Consider the following 21731-nt stretch of genomic DNA (forward strand, 5'->3'; position numbering starts at 1 on the left):
GCATATAAAATTCAACTAAAAGAAATATAGTGTAAGATGTTAACAATCTATTTCTAATTTTAGTTTTTATCAGCCTGTATTAAAAAAATWTGTTGAACAGAAAAATTCCATGGATGAGACTATTCCAAGCAGTAGAATATGTCTAATCTATGATTCTGAGACCAAGTCTTTTGAGCAAAACTTATCAGCAAATGAGACAAGGACAAAAGCAGTCTCATCTCGTAAACTTGGAGAGCAGCATGACCTATCATAAAACTGTAAACAGACATACTCTACACAGGAAAATTATGTTACATCTAATGATCACATCTCAGAGGATCTATGATTAAGTCTTATTTTCCAAAACAGTGACTAAAGCTTCACTTTGCACTTTGCACTTATCATATGATTTTTTTTCTGTCTCACCACTAAACAGCCAACTTAATCTACTTTAAAGGAAGTCAGTGAGCTATTAATCATCACACCACTTCCAAAGAACCATGTGAGAACACAGTTTGGAGTGTTTGAGTGCACCACGGTTTTAGCCCACTCCTGTTGTGGGTGAAAATATGCCTTCATACCACTTGTGGTTTTAGAAGAAAGCTTGAGCTTCAAGRAAGTTAGTGTCGTCAGTCATTCACCAAAACGGTTGCCACATTTATGATGTTTAAGTTAMTGAAATATTTAAATGAGTTCAACATGAGCCATCACAGGTACATTTTTGTATTAATATCACTGGAACATCACATCAACAGAAAACAGGGGTTGACATAAACGTTATTTAGGTTGTCCGAGACCACCTATATTCATTTCAGACAACCAGATCCCGCCTCTTGGTTGTACATTGATATACATCTCTCATATAGCTTGGATCACATTTATTGGCAAACGTCCAAATATGCAAATTAAGTGATAATGTCATCTAGCAGCTTCTAGCCGACTTTAGGACAGCCAATGTCTACTTTTCTTACTGAGGAGTTGGCAACAGTGTTTCCTTTCAATTAAAATGGAAGTTTGGATCTTTATGAACAAAACTTGACTAATCATCTCATAATTTGTGTAACATATTTTCTTTCACAAGCCAGTAGACATATTTTGACACCACTTGTCAATTATAACAATGTAGACCTATGGCTCAGGCTGTAAGGAAGCACATTTAACATAACATTTATTTTCATTCCAATAACAGCAGTCCTACCTGTCTTGGAGTTAATGGCAAAGAAGCCCTGGGGATTGCCACTGGTGATCCTGTAGGTGAGTTTATCACTGGCCTTGGTATCTGGATCAACTGCATTTATCTGGATGATTGACACGTCTTTTGGTGAGTTCTCCATGACAGAGGGGTAATACACAGGTTCAGAGGTTTGCGGTGCATTGTCATTGACATCCTGGACTTCAATGAAGACTTCAACGAAAGAAGACAAGGGCACCACACCACGATCCATTGCATAGACTGTTAGCCAGTAATGAGGTGTTGTCTCATGATCCAGCAGTTCTTGTGTTCGAATCACACCTAAAAGAAAGAAAAAGATAATAAATAGCCTGCATCATGTTAAAGAATGTTTTTAAGCACAAGTGACCGACTTCCTAAAGTGCTGGTGATCTCTAAAACCAATTTCTACTCGTAAAGAATGATGAGGAAAAACAGCTGTTGTACTGATCAGTCAAAGAGCTCCTTCTTGATATAGAAAAATGTCAAGGTGGTACATTAACAAGTACCAGCCGATGTTTTCCTGTTTACATTTCACTACAGTGCGGGAGTTCTAACATTCAGCTGAGCAAACAAAACAGCTTTCAAACACAGACATATGAGTACTGCAAGTTGACAATGGTTAAAAAGCGTGGTGAAAGAGAAGATCCTGTAAACTGAAAAAAATATGATTGTCTCTATGACACTGTGTTGGACAGAGACATGCTTGACTGATGCAGTGCATGGATACTTGAAAATGACCAGCAGTATAAAAGGTGCCTTTTGATCTTTTATAGGAAAAGCTAACAGAAATGCTCACACCAGTGAATTTCTTTTGCTTTAGTGCTTTTTTTTTCTCTGTTCAGTTCCACTTGCAGACACTCATCAGATGCTCATTTGGCACAAAGCAGAGCAGGATGGGAAAAGTGTGTGTTTGCAGGAGAAGACGCTTCAGTGTATCAGAAATACAAGCCTGTTTCACTTCATGATTCAGTTACAGTGGTTTGCAAAAGTATTCATACCCCTTGAACTTTTCCATATTTTGTCACATTACAACCACAAACATAAATATATTTCACTGGAATTTAATGTSAAAGACCAACACAAAGTGGTATACAATTGTGAAGTGGAAGCAAAATTTTACATGAATCAAAACATTTTTTACAAATAAAAAACTGAAAAGTGCGATGTGCAAAATTATTCAGCCCCCCTGAGTCAATACTTTGTGGAGCCACCTTTTGCTGTAATTACAGCTGCAAGTCTTTTAGGGTATGTCTCCACCAGCTTTGCACATCTAGTGACTGCAATTCTTGCCCATTCCTCCTTGCAAAACAGCTCAAGCTCAGTCAGATTGGATGGAGAGCGTTTGTGAACAGCAGTTTTGAGATCTTGCCACAAATTCTCAATTGGGTTTAGGTCTGGACTTTGACTGGGCCATTCTAACACATGAATATTCTTTTTTTTAAACCACTCCATTGTAGCTTTGGCTTTATGTTTAGGGTCCTTGTCCTGCTGGAAGGTGAACCTCCGCCCCAGTCTCAAATCTTTTGCTGACTCCAACAGGTTTTCTTCCAAGATTGCCCTGTATTTGGCTCCATCCATCTTCCCATCAACTTTGACCAACTTCCCGGTCCCTGCTGAAGAGAAGCACCCCCAGAGCATGATGCTGCCACCACCATATTTGACAGTGGGGATGGTGTTTTCAGAGTGATGTGCAGTGTTCTTTCTCCGCCACACATAGCGTTTTGCATTGTGGCCAAAAAGTTCAATTTTGGTCTCGTCTGACCAAAGCACCTTCTTCCACATGTTTGCTGTGTCCTCAACATGGCTTCTGGCAAACTGCAAACGGGACTTCTTATGGTTTTCTTTTAACAATGGCTTTCTCCTTGCCACTCTTCCATAAAGACCACATTTGTGTAGTGCACGACTAATTGTTGTCCTGTGGACAGTTTCCCCCACCTGAGCTGTGGCTCTCTGCATTTCATCCAGAGTCACCATGGGCCTCTTGGCTGCCTCTCTGATCAGTGATCTCCTTGTTCGGCCTGTAAGTTTAGGTGGACGGCCTTGTCTTGGCAGGTTTACTGTGGTGCCATACTCKTTCCATTTCCGGATGATGGATTGAACAGTGCTCCGTGAGATGTTCAAAGCTTGGGAAATCTTTTTATAACCTAAGCCTGCTTTAAACTTCTCCAAAACCATATTCCTAACCTGTCTGGTGTGTTCTTTGGACTTCATGATGCTGTTTGCTCCCCAATATTCTCTTAACCAACATCTGAGGCCGTCACGGAGCAGCTGTATTTGTACTGAGATTAGATTACACACAGGTGGACCCTTTTGAGTCATTAGCAGTCATCAGGCAACTTCTGAATGCAATTGGTTGCACTCAGGGAAAAGGGGGCTGAATACTTTTGCACGTCGCACTTTTCAGTTTTTTATTTGTAAAAAATGTTTTGATTCATGTAAAATTTTGCTTCCACTTCACAATTGTATACCACTTTGTGTTGGTCTTTVACATTAAATTCCAGTGAAATATATTTATGTTTGTGGTTGTAATGTGACAAAATATGGAAAAGTTCAAGGGGTATGAATACTTTTGCAAACCACTGTATATGGCAGTAAACATGATCCCCTCCTTAATTTCTTTTTGATTTTTCACAAATGAACCAATTAAAGTGGGCAAGTCCTGCAATAATTTGTGCTTACAAAGCTGAAATCAGTAGAMGAACCAGAGTGCTGCATGCACCACCTTCCCACTTCACACCTACTCACCAACTTTGCTGTGTGACTACCTTCATTCCTGCTTCAGAGGCGAAACAGCAATGAATCAACATCAACCTCCCACATGTAACACTGATAGGAACAAGGTGTGTCAGGCCTAGTTGTTTAAAAGGAGCTGCTGACTAAGCTGATCCCTAAATTACTGCAGTTGCCATGTACAACTGAAAACTAAAGCTGCAATCATTTTAAACAAATTACAAGACAAGTCTGAAAATATTCTTTCTGATGCTTTTCTGATTCAAGAGCCCCAATTATCACAGGTTTAAGTGAAAAAAGCACTAATCACCTTTTTTTATTTGCTGTAAAGATGAAATATTTTGATAATAAAACTACCAAATTAAAAATCAAGAACAAGGTGACAAGCCCCAAACAGTTTGAGTTTGTAACTTTTTAGATTTTAGTATACATGTGTAACTCCACATACTGTATATACTAAAATCAAATTCATTCCAATGATTACAAGTACTGTATTACAACATAAACCAAAATTGTTAATTCTCATTATTGTTAACAGAGCTATAAAGACAAAAGAGCGAAAGTACAGACATTTCATCTAATCTTGATTTCTTTTTCTATGCCATAATCATAGATTAGTTCTATGGCTATATCTACCTCTTTTTTTCCTGAAAATCCATCCCTCCTTCAAAAAAAAGTAAGTTATTGGGCATTGTTTCTTATTAGACTTAAAATCAAACCCGTCTCAAACATATCTAGGGTTCTTAGTTGTGAACCTGACTCTTTTGTGCCATTAACTCAAAGCAAGAAGTTGCATAGACAGTATAAAATAACATACAAGTAAAGAAAATATGATATTTCTGATAGCCTCACACAGCAGTTTTTCAGGTCAGTGAATGCAGCCAGCTCAAATAACTACTATCCTGTGCACGATTACAGTGACAAGCCTGAGTAAACAGACTCCTAAAAAACTGTGATATTTTTGTTCTCTTTAGTACTTCAACAGTTTCTAATTTGCTAACAAAAACAAAAAACCTAAAGCCTAACYCTCAAAGGATAAAAAGGAGCATTCAAGACTGAAAAAAAATCAGTAAATTATTTTGAGAACATTATACGTAAGGGGTTTCAATAGTCCAACGAACGTCGATAATTTGAAGGGCAGGATAAAAACAGAAATATTTATAAATACTGTGGAAGGCCTAACGACTCTCATTGAAGCCACTCCTGTGAATAACCTGAATAACCTCCATAACTGCAATAGAGCTTTATGGCTATATTTGTGTTTGCTATTATCTGAAACTCATAAAAGTGAATCATAGTGCAGACAAGTATTATTTGCAGATAGGTGTTGTTCATTTTCTTTTGTTAGGGCTGAATCTATTAAGACCCTACAGTCACTGGTGGCTCAGATAAGAAGTCTTCACAAGGCCATAAACACACATTTAGTTTGCAGAGACGGTCTTTGTGTTGCTCGTGCCTTTGTTCACCCACTGTAAGCTGAGGAACTGCAATGTGATGCACATTATCCTTTTGCCTCAAGTAAAAGATTTCTTCTAAAAGGGATACACACCAAATGACTTGTAACAAAATTCGCAAATTTACCTCGGGAGGGGAATTCAGCTCATTTATTCACTATCCCCCCGTTTCCCTTTATCTTTTCTACATTTTGGATCATTTTGATTTTCCGTCTTTGTCATCGTTCAGCATTACAGTTCTGTCAGCTTACCTTCAGGCATGTAAATAAGACAGTTAGCCAGGCCAAAAGAAAAAAAAAAGCTAAAAAGTTAATCCCAAAGGTTTCCCAAAGCTCAGAGTCCCTTGGTAAAAATAACTCACCATTGTGACCAACATCTAGATTATTTAGCAAACCAAGTTATGGTTAAATGATGAGCTTCATGCTAAGCTCTGATTTATTCAACGTTTTTAACAGTTTTATAATTATATTACCACTGCACACTTTTAAAGTCAGTATTAAATTCAGCTACATGTATCCATGAATCATTCTGCGAAGCAATGAAATGACCAAATCATTGGGGAAAACCTGCAAACTGTCATTTTACAGTGACAGATTTTTTAAAAGTAGGGAAACAATCAAAGCAGTTCTCAGYTCTTCCAGGGTTGACGACTGCACGGTGGTGAAGGGGTGATGATTTGGACTTGTTTTTGTAATAACGAAACCTGATCACCTACCAGTCTCTGAGCTGACCATAACCTCTTTCTTTAACAATTTTCTAGAGTTACAAAAATTAGGACATGTAGCAAAACAAATAATCCCAAACACAGCAGAAAATCTACAAGACAATGGCTGGAAAAAAAATCAATGTGACCTAGTTAAAGTTCAGACCTCAACCTGATTAAAACRTTGTGGTCAAATCCTAAATTAAAAAAAAAACAGAAGTAACATAGTAAAAACAATTCAAAGACGAGCGATTGTTCCAATTACTGCTGCATTAAAAAAACTTTAACAGTTTCTTATCAACGAAATGTTGTCTTTTGTCCAAAAATTCCAATTTGGAGAGTTGTTCAAATCACAACTAGCAGAAAATCTACAGAAAACTGCTAATCTTTTTTTTAGCAAATTTAGAAGCTTTTTGTGGAATATAATTTGCAGAAGTCAGACTCTAATTTTTTCTGACATTTATTATCCAACACTAATAAGGTTATTGCAAAAGGGCACAATGTCAAAAAAGACAGAGTGGGCAACTTAAATTTCAGAGGCCAGCACAAAAAAAGTGGTACAACAGGAAAAAGTAGTCATTTCAATGCATGCACTTGCAAAAAAAAAGGAGAAAACAGAGGAGAAAATGCACTTGTATTCAAACAAAAAGTAATACTGAAACTGCAAATGTTTACTGTCAACAGTTCCACCAGTTCTAAAGCCAGTTTTTCAAATTACTTTTTAGAGTCAACCGTGAACTTGACATTAAGTGAGGAAAAGAAAACACATAAAAGCTATTTACCTAGCTTACAGGTGAAAAAGTTTCTAACAAAGCACATGAAAGTTGAATCTGAAGAATTTAGTTGTCACACCCTTCCTATATACCTAGTCTACTCTGTAAAACAAGAACAAAACCTGCCCTCGAGCCACTAAAAAAGAAAGAAAAAAATCTGAACATGCAAAAGCCTCTGCCAGATTTGCCTTCTGCTTTTTCCTCTCTCTCTCTCTTTCTTTTTCCCCCCATRGCTTTGTTCTTCAAAGTTACTTGAGCACAGCGGCAGTGCAGCTAAGTCTTCAGACAACCAACAGATTTTCAACTATCGAGACCAGCAGGTATTTGATGCGTAGGTGTACACAATCTATGGTTTATTCAATAAATGTTCAAGAGTCTCAATGAGGACTCTATTTGAAGATGTTGACATTTACTTTGAAAAAAAGGGCACTTGAAACAGTTCATTGCATGTCACAAGCAAGAGTAACAAAGGGAAATTGTTTGTTGTTGGTTCTTTCTTCTTTTCCACACAGGGTTTAAACTGACCCTGGCAGTCTGGCAAAAAAATAAAAATAAAAACTGACCTAGATATATATATATATATATATATATAAAACCATCCTTGCTCCTGTTGCAGCTAAAAATTACGAGTTTGCTTTGAACAACCTTTCTTAATTTTACTCACCTCTACCCCACATTCCTCAGCCTTTACAGGCCTGGAGCTCACATGCTTGCATAAACTTTCTCAGTGCCCCCCCTCCCTCGCCCCCCTCCCCACAAAGCCTTGGCAAAATGTTTCAAATTCCACTAACTCGTTGTCGAGCTGAGTGTAATAGAAAGAGTCCTAAACTAAGCTTTCCATTCCCCAGCAACTTGATATCACATCATSCCACAGTTCTAAACATCTGTGGCTAAGATCTGTGTTTTAAAGGTATTACGGCTGTTAATGTCTGAAATGAATCCAAAAATCTTTAGGATCCTAGAATACGCTATGAATTTATTTTAATGGATATATTATAAGAAGCGCAGCTTTACTTATCGAGATAGAGCTAGATAATGGAATAATTAATTTGAGACAAAAGCATTTTAAAACCATAAACAACTATAAATATGTTTTGTTATTCATTTGTAATTCATTTCCAAGTTATATTTAAAAGCGTTCCCAGACTTGTTTGTCACATGCTCCAAGGTTTTTAGGACAAACTAGTGACTTTATTTCATATTTCTTCAACATTGTATCGTAACACTCATTAAAAAAACACTGATTATGAAGAAGCTAAGATACTAATATTCAGATATTTAGTACTGCTTTCTACTGAAGTGGTAAAAAAAATTAAATAAATAAAAGTGACATTTAAGACACTGGAGTTTGTAGACAACAAGACAACGACTTTGAGTTTTGATTTTAATAAGTAATACATTTACCATTTGAATAAAAACAAATAGCAAATAAAATAATTTTTAAAAACAGGTTTATGGATTATTTATTTACTGTAGAGAATATTTTCACAGTCTACTAGTTTAAAAAAGCATAACTTTTTGTTTTGTTTGTTTTGAGTGGGTTTTAACATTTTTGAATAAAAGATCAAATATGAAAAATTAATTGTTTTTGCACTGATATTTTCTATTCTGTTTGTCCAATTTGTCTRTYATTACCAGGCAYGCAGTAAAGTCCAGAAATCGGAATGTTTAAACATAACAACCCCCATAATGTGTATGTTCATGAGTCAAAATGTGATTCTTCTTTCAGCTGTTCTCTCTTCAAGGGTCACCACAATGAGTCATCCTCCTACATCTCACACTGTCCTCTGCATCCTCTGTCCTCTCTCCAAAGCTCCACATCCTCTCTTACTGCATCTATATATCTCCTCTTTGTCTTATCCATGGATAGTCAAAATGTAATTACAGTGACAAAACTTCTAAAGCTTTGTTATATTCAAAAGGGTGATATTTATTTTACAGCACAACTAGTCCCTTGATCAATAAATTCACTTAAAAGTGTCTTTTTTAATTTTCCAGATTGACAGAATCAACTTTATGACTTTATTTCATTGGCATATCAACCTTGGCGTCTCCACCAGCCACAGTGAACGGGTAAAGTGCAAACACATAAAGACGTTTATTAATTTATTACATGCCAAGACCTTCATGGACCCATGGGTGGTTCTGCTGAGGGTGGGGGCTTGGATAAAGCTGGAGGAAATGCTGGAGTTATTCTTAATGATGATGAAGAATAGCGTACAACCATGTCTTTTGTATTTCTCTCAACATGACTAATAAAGTACCACCGTCTATTGAATCAGTGAACCATGCATCACTGATATTGTGGCAGAAAACTGTTTGTCAGCTGTTGGTTTATATGTATTTTTTATATATATTTTTTCATTTTTAATTTTTGAGACAGTTGARGGGTATAAAACACTTAATGCTGCAGAACTGATATGGAGATTCCAGTTTCTTCAGCCAACATGAGATGATCAACATCAGGTACATTTGAACAACCTGAGAGGAAAAAAAGATAGCCTTGATACGCTTATTACACATCTGTGATACATGACGAAATGTATTTTCCTTTAAAAAAAAAAGCCTTGTAATTCAAGCTGAGATAGCTTTTGAGATTTAGTTGATGATACAAAGCTTCCATTGTTTCCGGGAACTCTGTTCAAAGGTCTTTCAGAAAGGCCTTGGAGTAATACAAACTCATTGTAGTTTTTCAGAGCAGTGTATACTGTACCTTCGAGCCATGAAGAGCTCTCTGCCTGATCCTCTTCTAACAATGAGAACATAGCATTTCTTTCTTGTGCCTTGTTCCCTTGAACATCTTTTATTTTCCACACAGCTGTCTCTAGCTGTAGTACTGTACCTTATTGATCTGCTCTTGTACAAATATCAATACCCAAAATCATTATATCCTTGCAACATAGCCGTTCAGTAGGTAATGTATATTATAGATGAACATAATTTGACTGGAAATATATATATATATATTTTTTTTTTTCAGATAACACTCTAGAGATTAAAACAGCAAACTCCTGGATGTCTGTGTGCAAATCATTAGCAACTCATTAACACATCTTTTCAGTTGTAACACAAGTTTTATCAGTGAAACAAAAGTGCAAAACAAATAATAATAATAAGAAGAAGAAGAAGAAGAAGAAAATAATATATTTTTATGGTTTAATAAAAACAGAAACAGGCAGGGGGAGTAGGAGAATTTTATAGTTTAACTGTACAACAGTATGAAAAAAAAAAATTTAATCGGAAAAAAATTTAAATGCACAATCGAATTGTTTTAAGGTAGAAAAGCTTTACTAATACTGTCACCTAAAAAATGCAACATATTGCTAGAACGATTATATTATAGCTCTAATTACTCTAATTTTCATTATGTAGATATTTTGACTCTAAGGCACAAATACATCATGTCCACATACTGATTTGATATGTCAGCTACTGATATTTTGAAATAAATTCCACCATTCTGTTCTCTGTAAAATAATTTTGGGAGCCTGACTCTTGTAGGCTAGTTAATTAGCKSAKTTAAAGCAARTTTTCAGTAGCTTTATTATAYGATAAACTTGTTATTTCTCAWAAATGGTCATATGTGTTTATSTCAAAAGAGCATTACRTAAAAAAGCATSATGGTAGGTGCATCTCTAATAGACRAGYGACCATTTTCAAAAAGCAAACTTTGTCTATTAAAGATGGTCAACGTTTAGATGAGTYCCCCTCTTGACAGTTCACTGAAACAAGTGGAGAGGAAAAGTATTGCTCTGCACTAGATATATCTAGAAAATAACCCAGCAATTTCTCTGACATTTAATTTAAAGTAATTTAAACACTACGATTGAAAAATAAATTGTGGTTTTGAAACTTGAACTTTTTAACACCTTGGTTACTCAGTGAAACTGGAAACCAGCCCATACCAATATAGAAACGGAACTGTAAATATTAAGCTACATCCAACAGGAAACTAATTACCACTATCTCTTGAGTTTTCAAAGGGTGTATGGCAACATTACAGAAATGCAGTAACAATTTTAATACTTTCAACACAGCTACAAAGCAGTTCAACAAATAAATACAAAGCTACTGTTAGCTAAGCTTTTGATTTTTTTTCTTCTCTTGTAAAATAAAAAACAATTAATACCTGATTTTAGTGATTATCAAAATGGATCTACTTAATTTATAAATGAATGCATGCATGACAATAAATTAGCACATAATGAGGCACATCCTGTGCATGAGGCAGCTCTAGGTTCCTTTAAAAAGATTTAATGGACTGAAAGAACAACAAACTTTTAACTGGAGAAAGTGTGTTTTCCATTTAGCAACCTACAATCAGCCGTCCCACTGCACATTCCTGGTCTGATCACCACAGTAACAGTGCTCGAGCAAAGAGTATTTAAAATAATGTGCCTCTTTGCGGCCCAACTTTCATCTCAAACAAATGGAAAATGAGGGACAGAGGACAACAAACCACTTAAACACTAACTTGATGCCATGAAACTGACCTGCACTAGAATTAGTATTTATTAATTAATTTATTTTTTTGTTTGTTTATTGTTAGAAATACTTTCTACTTTAATGTGTAGGGGAGAGAAAAAGAAAAAAAGAACGGTTTTTTGTTGTTGAAATGGAAGAAGACTTTGTCATTATTCATCAAATTGTTTCGTTTACTCTCACAAAGAACGCTTTCACGACACTGGCTGCAAACAGCTTCAAGTGAAAGGGCAATGCATATTTTATCCGAGAAGAAAGGGCAATGCATACATTATACAATCAGCGGCTGCTTGTCGTGTACAATGAACTCACTTCGCTCTGGTCACCTTGTCTTGCGGATAATTGAACTTCAAGCTAAGATGCAATTGCTTTTAATACATTTTCTAAGTAGGTTCTCATCATCACAGCAATCACTTCCATCCTTTTTTAGGAAGTATAACGCTATAAATGTAAAAATAACAATGTAACAAATTATTTAAAGAATGTAAAAATATTTAATTATATTAAAGGTAAAAAAACATCACACATTTGGAACTACAGGAAGAAAGACCTTAAGGCAACTAAAAGACGGCTCATCAGATACTGTATGTCCACAAAAGTGAAGGTGAATAATTTGTTTAATAACAGGCTGACAATTTAAATTTCTTGAATTATCCTTTACAAACTCATACAAATAAAACTTCCACGGGAAAAACTCAATTTACAAGCTGGTTGTTTTTTTTATTTGCCCATGATTTACTAATAGCTGTCTAGCTTTCTGATTAAGACAGCTTCTCAAATTGCAAAATGTATTTTCATGAATTCATTAATTAAAAGTCCCCTTATTCCTTTTCTAAAATGTAAAACCTATGCTTACAATTCACTTATACTGTTTTTGCACGTTGTCTGATGATGAAGTTTAAAAGTTCTCGTAAGCTGCTTTACAGCAAAGAGAGATCGGCTAAAATAATAAATATAAATGTACAAATGAGTAGACAATTACTCACTGGAAAAACACAATTTTATCTGTTAATTATTACCAGAAGTAAGGTGTGTTAGAATGAGTCAGGTGTACTTTTGAGGAGTGGAGACATGCTTATGTTCTTCAAGAGTAGATAGATAGCTTTATGGCCGTCCTAATTGCACTGCAGGAAGTTAATGTCATGTTAGCTTTCAGGATGCTTTAAAATCTTACAGTTACAAAYTTACGAAAACAATTTTATGTGATTTTTTTTAAACTACATGTGAGTGCAGCATTTGAGGATTTACAAACAACTTTCTCAAGCCTACATACTGACCTACATAGAGTATGTACAGTAGATCTACAGTGGCTTACTCTAAAGAAATGATCCTCTTAGGTAAGCAAGATTTTATAGTCTGTGTGGGGTTTTTTGGAGCCAAGGGCATCGAAAGTAGAAAGGCCATGAGTAAACCTAGAACTTTGCACTTCCTGCCCCACATTTTTCTTATTGGCTGATCCCAGTATCTTCATTTTTTTCCACTAAACAATAAAATTAAAAGCAAGTACGTCAGCATGAAACAGGAGCAAAGAGGGTTGAGGGAAGTGTGGAGATTTAGTTGAGATTTGGTTCTTGTAACGTTTGTCACCACAGATCTTTATTTGATACAAATCATTTCAGCCTTTTTCACCTTAGTTTGTGTCATTATGTCTCTGCTGTGATTTCAGCACGTATTAGCTTTGACTGTTTGGCAAAATCCTCAACTTTAGTAAAGCACTCATCTGTCAACCACAAGATTAGCGGTTCAATTCCCACTGTCAGTCTCCCCAGACAGCAAACTGGTGTTTTTCATGTGAAGGCTGACAGCGAGTTTGAAAAAGGAGAGGGGRAAAAAAGGAAAGAAAAGATCACATCTGAAAGTAACTATATCAGCCTTTTGCCAAACTGCACTGGCATCAAAACTTGAAATCCCATATTAGTCCACCTCAAAGGGTCTAACATGGAAATCAGTAGCCAACCACTTATGGGATAAAAGCTCTCTCAAGTTAAATGTTAAYGTCCATCTGAGCACAAAAAAGTGAGGAAATCAAATGCATTAGTGTCTGATGCAAGGTAACCTTTTCCAAATTTGAAATGTAAATAATTTCTCTAATTTAATAAACTAACATAAAAAGTAGTACTATTCTTGAATTGAACATTATGATGCCCATCATTCTTTGTATACATGTTAAAACCTTTAAATAGTTTATTTCAGTCTTTTTAAGTCTACTTTATCTCCACAGATCAGAAACTGACAATATGCAAACTTACAGATAAAAGCAAAGTAAGGTAAATTTAGTTTACATCATGGGAAGTGGCTTAGTAAAGCTCCATGATAAAACAGTTTTTAAATTAAGATGGCAATGGTCCAGGGACCACAAAGCTTTTAATAACATGGAGAATGTCTGGACAAACAGTTGCTCTGGGCTCCCTGAACAGGCAGACATCAAGAAACCAGAGCAGATGGGAAACAAGAACAAGAAGGTTTCTTTTTACTTAGCTCATGTACATAAGAACAGCATGGTGCTCTGTAAACAGTTATATCAGATATTAAGTTAAAATGCGCTCAAGCTAACAAATAATGTGGTTGTGTCCTTGCACAGTTGGGTAATTTCAGTCAAGTGGGAAGCAAGAACTGGCTGTTTAGTCTACTGTAAAATCCTTTCTTTGTTCAGATACAGTATCTACTGGGGGCGATCCACACAGTCGCATTTCACTTAGAGTGTAATGCTTTCAACTGCATTTTTTCTATATATAGTCATGGTGTTATTGTTACTGTGTTATAGTGGATGTCAGAGGAAAAATGGATCACTATGTGGTAAAAGAACAATAAAATGCATCATAAATAGACTGTAGACTGATGTACAGTACTCTTTCCAAATAAATGTGCATGAGTTTTGCATTAAAAACAGCCCAGTAAAACAGGAATAGACCGTCTGTAGTTTTCCTTAACTTCTCGGCACACTGAGAAACAAATTTCCTAGCTGAAGGTGTGTGGTTTCAGGCAGATGTCCTCATGCCACTTTTTCCCATTTGTTTTCTAACTTTAAACCATTTTAAAAACATTTTGGTTAAACTTCACAACTTGCAGCTGCAGTACTGGKTATATAACAGGGTGTGCACCCATGCTTATAGATTTTTTTTTCTTTTAGAAGCATAATAATCTAAAGACATATGGCACTTAAAAAAAGAAAAAAAATACCTCACCCTTCATCTAGTGAAATCATGGGAGGGGCATTACCACCTTGGCTGTATTTAGTTGTCTACTGACCTCAGATCTAATCCATAATAGCAGGACCCAACCCAGCAGAATCCTATCATTGCAACTCTTCATAATCACTTAATAAAGGCCCCTGGACTTAAGTAGAAGATCAAACTTTGTTCCCAGACCAGGCTTGCTCTGGATTTCAAGTTAGACATGGACAACAGCCATTTATGTGGCTCCATAAAACTAACTGCATGTTCTGACTTCATGCATTTGTGAGAACAGGCGTCACTGCGACACTTCAAAACTTTTTTTACTGACAAAATTATAAGATTTAAGCTGCCACATTAAAAAATGCTAAATTATGGACAGATTGATATCACTATAGCTAATCTTTCCATGCAACATAGATGTTAGATAAATTCATGTAGCTTTGCTACTCATATTTGTAACTGTGCTTTTTTTACCGTGTAGCCAACATTAGTACACACATCAAATCCTTTGATATTTTTATATCCTATTGTCTATGTTTTCAAGCACAATTTTTAAGAGACATGAGGCAAAGGCTACACTAACAGTCAGAATCGTTGCAGGGTTTCAAATGGTTGTAATGACACTAAAATTTCTAACTTCATGCGGGTTTAAAATAAAATTGTCAGTACTTGATATTATTTTGGATTGAGAAAATCAGGCAATCTTTTCTCAAGCAGTACTGGGGCACAAATGAAAATTAAAAACATTTTTGCTATAAGAAAGTTGGTTGTACTTTGAAGCAGCATTCTAAACTAATAAAGTGCACTGCAGGAAGCACAGTCTCCCCAAAATACTCCCAGCTAAAGCCGAATAGAGCAAATAAGCTTATTGTGTTGGCAAATAAACAATTAAGGCTATTAGACCTACTTGCACTAAATCTGAAACTATGATTGGACACTTTAGGCAAATTGGAACATTTTTAATAATTTTTAAACTTTATAAAATGCCTTATATAGAACACAAAATCAATTAGAAGGTGATCTGTTTTTTAATGTTTTTGCTGTTTTTATTGCTGATTTAACCAAACACTGATGTTAATGACAAATTTATGTTAAACATAAATGACTTACTTTCTACTATTTTTCTAAATACTCTCACACTCCACTCCAGTCAGATGAAAATCTGATACCACCCAAGCCTTCAATAGTTAGAAGAAATGAAATCCACACTATTCTCCAAAACACAGTTCAATACACAAAAGCAGACAGTGACTAGTCAGAGGTTTATTCCAGCATTCTTCTACATGCACAAGAATCTTATTGCATATCAGACACTACTATCACAGAAACAATCACAAACACACAACCGATGACAAGAAGCTCTGTATGAATCCTTTATAAAGGCTTATATACTTGTACTAAATTTACCTGGCAAAACAAAGTGTTTCCCACAAGGTTTACTGCAACTTCCTGTCAACTTATTGAATTATTCACATGATTCCAAAAACAAAACACTAACCTGAAGGTAGAAAGCACATTTAAAATAGAATAAACTGCCGACTAGTGACTTCGTTTACAGCTTATTTATGAAGATGTGAATTTTTGAGGTTTCAAGACAATATTATGCACTTAAAGTTTCACTAGATGTAGGGGTGGGGCACTTTAAAATGTTACATTATTACTCTGGTATAAGAAGCAGAGGTGAATAGATTGGCACACTTTCTCCAACTTAAGTGATTGCTATAATTTGAGACAGCTTATTTTGACCTCATTTAAGTCAGCTATTCAAACTAAGAAACCTGATCTTGTAATTACATATTTTCTGCAACATGAGGAAAGAATTCCTTGTGAACAACAACAACAAAAACAAAAAAAACATTTTCTTGTTAAATCCACATTTAAACATAAAAAACTGAAACATTTTCGAGATCAAAACTGTTTCATWCAGTGTTTGTGTGTAGGTGTATGATGAGGGGGTGGTTTGAGGGGAAAAAAAAGGATATGAATTCACTCCAAAACTTTTTCAGTGCCATGGAAACTAATAAGGAATGTCCACAAATGTCTGAGAGACAGCAAGCTCATCTGTTCTTCCCATTGACTCAACCAAAAAAAGAAAAGAAAAGAAGAATGGAATGAGGGACTTGTCTCATAGAAAACAGCCATACCCCATTATTCCACAAAGCAACTCATAACACAAAACACACATTTTACATAGATCTATAAAACAAAGAGACTTACCAGTTTCCTCATCAATGGAAAATATTCCCAGACCAGATCCATCTCTTATGGAGTATCGGATTTCTCCATCCTGTCCTGGGTCCTCATCTTTAGCCGACACAGTCATCACAGAAGTCCCAACAGGGACGTCTTCTTTTATAAATCCCTTTTCCACAAACGATCGGAACAAAGGCCTGTGGAGATTTTCATTCACATCTACCACTTCCACCTCAATGAAGCAGGTTGATGACAAAGAAATGGGCTTCCCCTTGTCTTTAGCTTTTGCTGTCAGATTGTACGCCTGTTTTGCCTCATAGTCGAGGTTCTGAACAATCCGAAGAGCACCGCTGAGTTTATCTACTTCAAAAGTCCCATCTCCATTATCCAYAAGACTGTATCGTACTTGGCTGGAAGGTCCAACATCTGGGTCATGAGCCTCCAGCCACATAATTACGGTACCAACAGGAAGATCCTCCCTGACTTTCACGCGGTAATTAGGGGGAACAAATTTTGGAGGATTGTTGTTCACATCGTCCAATGTGATTTTAAGAGGCACTGTGGATACCAACTGAGGCTCGCTCACTGCCTGATCATGTGCCGCAATCTTCAGAAGATAAAATGGATAGCGCTCGCGATCCARTGGTTTCGTCACAGTTATGACACCAGTTGTCTCATTGATCGCAAAATGATCTGTGCCTCCTAAAATTGAGTATTTAACAATCCCATTATCACCTTTGTCTTTGTCCGTTGAATCCACCTGGATAATTTCWGTCCCAACAGGTGTGTTCTCACTTATTTCAACCGAGTACGAGTCTTTCAAAAATTGAGGGCTGTTATCATTTGCATCTAAGATTTTCACATCCAAGAGGCGTGAAGAGGATTTCTGTGGTATCCCAAGATCATAAACTGTAATGTTGAGTGTGTAGCGGTCAGTTGTTTCACGGTCAAGGGGAGAATACACCAAAAGCCAACCGGCTTCCATATCTACAATAAAGCGGCTTTCTGTGTCTCCTCCTGATATAACGTACACCAACTTTCCATTGAAGCCRCTATCTGAGTCTGTGGCACTTAGATGGACAATCCGGGCTCCAACAGGCAGGTCCTCTTTAACTTCAATAACACCTGGAAATGAGTCTCCAAACTGAGGAGAGTACCGATTGACTGAGTAAGTGTCTATGAAGTTRTCATCTGGCTCAGTTTGCACATGGATTTTGCTGCCCTGAAGTAACTTTTCAGCCAACATTGTAGCAACACCAGTTTCAACACATTTCACCTGGACAGGCTTGTGTGCCGTGATGACAGTTAGGTTCATGCTCATTGGCTGAGTCTCGTGTTCGCCATCAGTTGCAACAATTTGTAAACTGTGGAGGGATAYTTTAGCTGCCTCACCCTCACTCAGCGTGTGCTTCAATGAAAGCAAGCCAGAGTTTGGGTTCAGTTCAAACAGATTAAGATCATTTCCAGCTTTAATGTAGTACCGCACTAGCTGTAGTTCATCAGCATCGATGGCAGATGCTGTGGTTATCTGCTCCCCAACACCATGATCTCTGGGCACAGTCACTTCACAGTTCACATTTTCAAACAAAGGCTTATTGTCATTTAGATTATTTAAAGTTACAGTTACCGATGCTTCCACTTCTCTCCGGAAAGGGGATCCCCAGTCYGATGCTCTGACTTTGAGATGGTAAATCCTGGGCATGAGCTCATAATCTAGGTTCTCTGAAGTGCTGATCACACCAGAAAAGTAGTCAATGACAAACGGCTGGGGACTTAGATTGGTAATGCTATAGGTCACATAGCCATTCTCCCCTTTGTCTAMATCAGTGGCTTTCACTGTCACTACACTGGTCCCAATAGGTACATTCTCATCCACACTGGCTTTGTAGGATGTCTGCTGGAATTCTGGTGCATTGTTATTTACATCAATAACATCAACAATTACCTTTGTAGCTGCTTTTCTGTCACTGGTGATCAYCTCTAGCTCAAATTTCGGGGAAATATCAGCATTGATTGGTCCTGCTGTGCTGATTAAACCAGTATTTGGATTGATACTAAATCTATTCTTGTCAGGACTGTGTTTAAAAGCATATTTTAGATGAGGATACTTTGGCACAGCTGTCACCATAGTGACAGGTGTGTGAAGTGGGGCAAATTCACTCAGATTGACTCTGTAAATGGCCTTTTCAAATACAGGAGGGCCATTTTGGAAGTGCGCTGAAGTGACATGTACCAGTTTAGCAGATGAAAATTGTGGAGGGGTGCCTTTGTCCTTTGCCTGTAAGGTGAGGTTGTATCCAAAAGGCTGGCTGTCCCAGTCTACATCTTTGACAGCTTTTATTTTGTACTCCTTGCTCCCTGGGCTGGTTCTAACAGCCTTAAACTGCATAAGAGGGTCACCGGCCACGATACTCAGTGACGCTATCTCTCCGTTTGGTCCCTGATCTTTGTCCTCAACTGTCACAATGGCATATGTGGGGTCGTGATCTGCATCGGAGGGCGACAAGGTTACTGCGGTAATTACAGGTGCATGCTCATTAGCTTGTTCCACTCTGACTGTAAGTTTGGCCATGCTGCTGAACCCACTGCTGCCATACAGCTTCATCCCTCTGTCCACTGCAAGGATCTCCAACTCGTACAGCTTCATCTCAGAATAGTCCAGCTTGCCAGTCAGTGTCACCACACCACTTGTCGGATGAACAGCAAACATGTCCGTCCACTCCCTGAAGCTGTAGTAGTACTCTCCGTTCGTGCCGATATCCGCATCAGTTGCCGTGACTTTAGCCACACTTGTGCGTATGGCCGTGTTCTCCGGTAGTGAGATGCTGTAGGAGGTTGGCGAGAAAAGGGGCCTTAGGTCATTGGTATCCAGTACCTGCACCCTAACTCTGGTGCGACACTCGAAATTTGTGCTCCTTTCTGAGGCCTTGACAGTGAGGATATAGTGGTCTTTAACCTCCCGGTTCAGAATGGCAGTGCTGCCTCCTTTGGTCCTTATTCGCAAAAAACTGAAATCTCCCACCAGGTAGTCCTCTGCTTTGAATAAGTTCTCGTTATCTCCAGAGATGATTTTGTACCGTATCTCCCATGCCGGGTCTGTGATGTAGATCCCCATCTTTGCGTGGCTCTCTAAATATGTCTTAGCAGCGGAGTTTTCGTATATGGTGGCATTGTAAACAGAGTGGGTGAACTGCATGGAGGCAGCCCTCACCAGCCTTGGGCTTCCAGTGCAGCTGCAAAAAAGCTGCAGGAACAGAACAAGCAGCGGCTCCCAACACTTCCCCATTACTATACCGTGATCCTCACAGCGCCGCCTGTAAAAAAAAAAGAAAAATACATTTAGACTTTTTGTGTTAACATCATCAACTGAAATTACAATAAAAGAGCAGACAGCTTTAAATGCTTTGCCAAGTGTTGGTCAGGCTGATGAGCGGCTAAAGATTTCATGTGGAAATAAGATAAAACAGATCAGCAAACCAGCTGACAAGATCTGAGCTGGCAACGGTCCTATTTCAGCAAAGTGCCGGATGCCAACTAGGTGCACTTTTCAATAGTGAAAGCTAATTTCCCCAAATGTGACCTCAATCGGTTCAAAACACTGGCACTGGGAGCAAATCTTTCAATTCCTTACCTTACTCGACATCATCATAGATTTTTTCTTTCACCTGGGATGAAAACAAAATAATAGCTGACAGTTTTTTTTTAAACTTGCATAAATTTGTACAGACAATGCCAAAACAAAGAGTTGCTGAAAAACTATGCACATAGTTGTTCTTTGCAGTCCAACCAAAGAAACAGCTGTCTGGTGGCTTTAAAACTGCTTTTATAATAACTGAATCATTCATTTACAGCAGCCACAGCWTCTGGCGCAAGAAACGCACACAATGCCCAATAAAAAGACGTACTCTGTCTGCGCAAGAATGCCTCCAATAAAAGCCGCGCTATTTACTTTTGGCGTGTCAAAATGCCCCCAGGAGGGTTTAGTTATCAATGTTTTATGAATGGTTAATAAGTGACACGGTTGAAACCGACCCACCTTAAATTTAAAACTAGTGCCTGCAGGTACAAAAAAAAACATCTGCTCGTGGACACACCATTATAACGAAAAAAAGCAATCCAGACTATACAACTTGTAGCTTTTTATTTTAAGGGAAGCATGGGAAAATGCAGAAATATATATATTTTTAATTATCATGCACAGACTTTTTTATTATTGTGGGGGAAAGTTACCTATTTTGTTCAATAAGTTAGGTGTCTGTGGAGACTTTTCATTTCAAACCCCATCCCCCAACTCTACAGTCCTTGAAACGATGGCAGCAGTGAGCAGCAGGGCAAAGAATTGCTTGAAAAGACCGCTCCGCAGCTTTCTAACTCAGGACAAAACAACGCACAAACCAACACTAGAATAAAGTGTTCACATATGTAGGAAATGACGCTCAGTCGTTACTTCTGTTCAGAGCAAACTTCTATAAAGAGGTGAAGCACGCACCAGCCCTCGGTTTCTTTCAGCTCACAATAGGCAGCCGTCCACATCGAACTTTTTATCTTTTTTTTTTCTTTTTTTAGTTACAAAGATGCCGACGCAAAACTTTTGAAGGCAACATGCGAGAGAAGACAAAAGCAACGTACCTCTGTTCTTATTATTAATCACGTAGTTTGGGTGGTTTTGCATAAAGTTTATGTAGTCCAAATCTCCGCATGGTAATACGTGGACTTCTCTCCTCTCCGTTACTCCATCTGCCACCAGTAGGCAGGCTCTGCTTTTCTTCCCCCCACCTCACTCACTCTCTCACTGCTCTGTTTTCTCTCTCCCACACGGGATCTAAACTGATATCTCTCCGCGCTGCACAGGTCCGGATCTACTTGCCGGAAGGAGGAGAGAAAAAGCGCTCGTCTCCCAGGGAAGCTTTTTTATTTTTTTTTAATGCAATTTATTTATTTAGTTTGTATTTTCAGGCATATATTTCAACTGACCGAGCTCTTCTCTGTGCCAAACCAGTTTTATTTAAATTCACCAACTTATGTACC

At 37.5% G+C, this 21731-nt stretch overlaps 1 protein-coding gene across 7 annotated transcripts in view; it reads right to left on the minus strand.

Moving 5' to 3' along the window:
• fat1a (FAT atypical cadherin 1a) overlaps positions 1–21469 on the minus strand; it is a 77451-nt gene extending 55982 nt beyond the window's left edge. For 4 of the 7 annotated variants that reach the window (XM_014020188.1, XM_014020187.1, XM_014020186.1 and 1 more), the window contains exons 1-3: positions 21333–21467; positions 16728–20017; positions 1178–1492 (exon numbers count right to left, since the gene is read on the minus strand). In XM_014020188.1, the coding sequence (XP_013875642.1) occupies positions 1178–1492; positions 16728–19989 (3577 nt within the window). In that variant the 5' untranslated portion in view covers positions 19990–20017; positions 21333–21467. Of the gene's footprint in view, positions 1–1177; positions 1493–16727; positions 20018–21332 lie in introns of all 7 variants that reach the window. The other 3 variants (XR_001311183.1, XR_001311182.1, XM_014020190.1) reach the window with 1 other exon arrangement.
• Positions 21470–21731: the final 262 nt, after the last annotated feature.

This window comes from Austrofundulus limnaeus, unplaced genomic scaffold (genome assembly GCF_001266775.1).
Source record: "Austrofundulus limnaeus strain Quisiro unplaced genomic scaffold, Austrofundulus_limnaeus-1.0 Scaffold244, whole genome shotgun sequence".
Classification (NCBI taxonomy): Eukaryota; Metazoa; Chordata; class Actinopteri; order Cyprinodontiformes; family Rivulidae; genus Austrofundulus; species Austrofundulus limnaeus.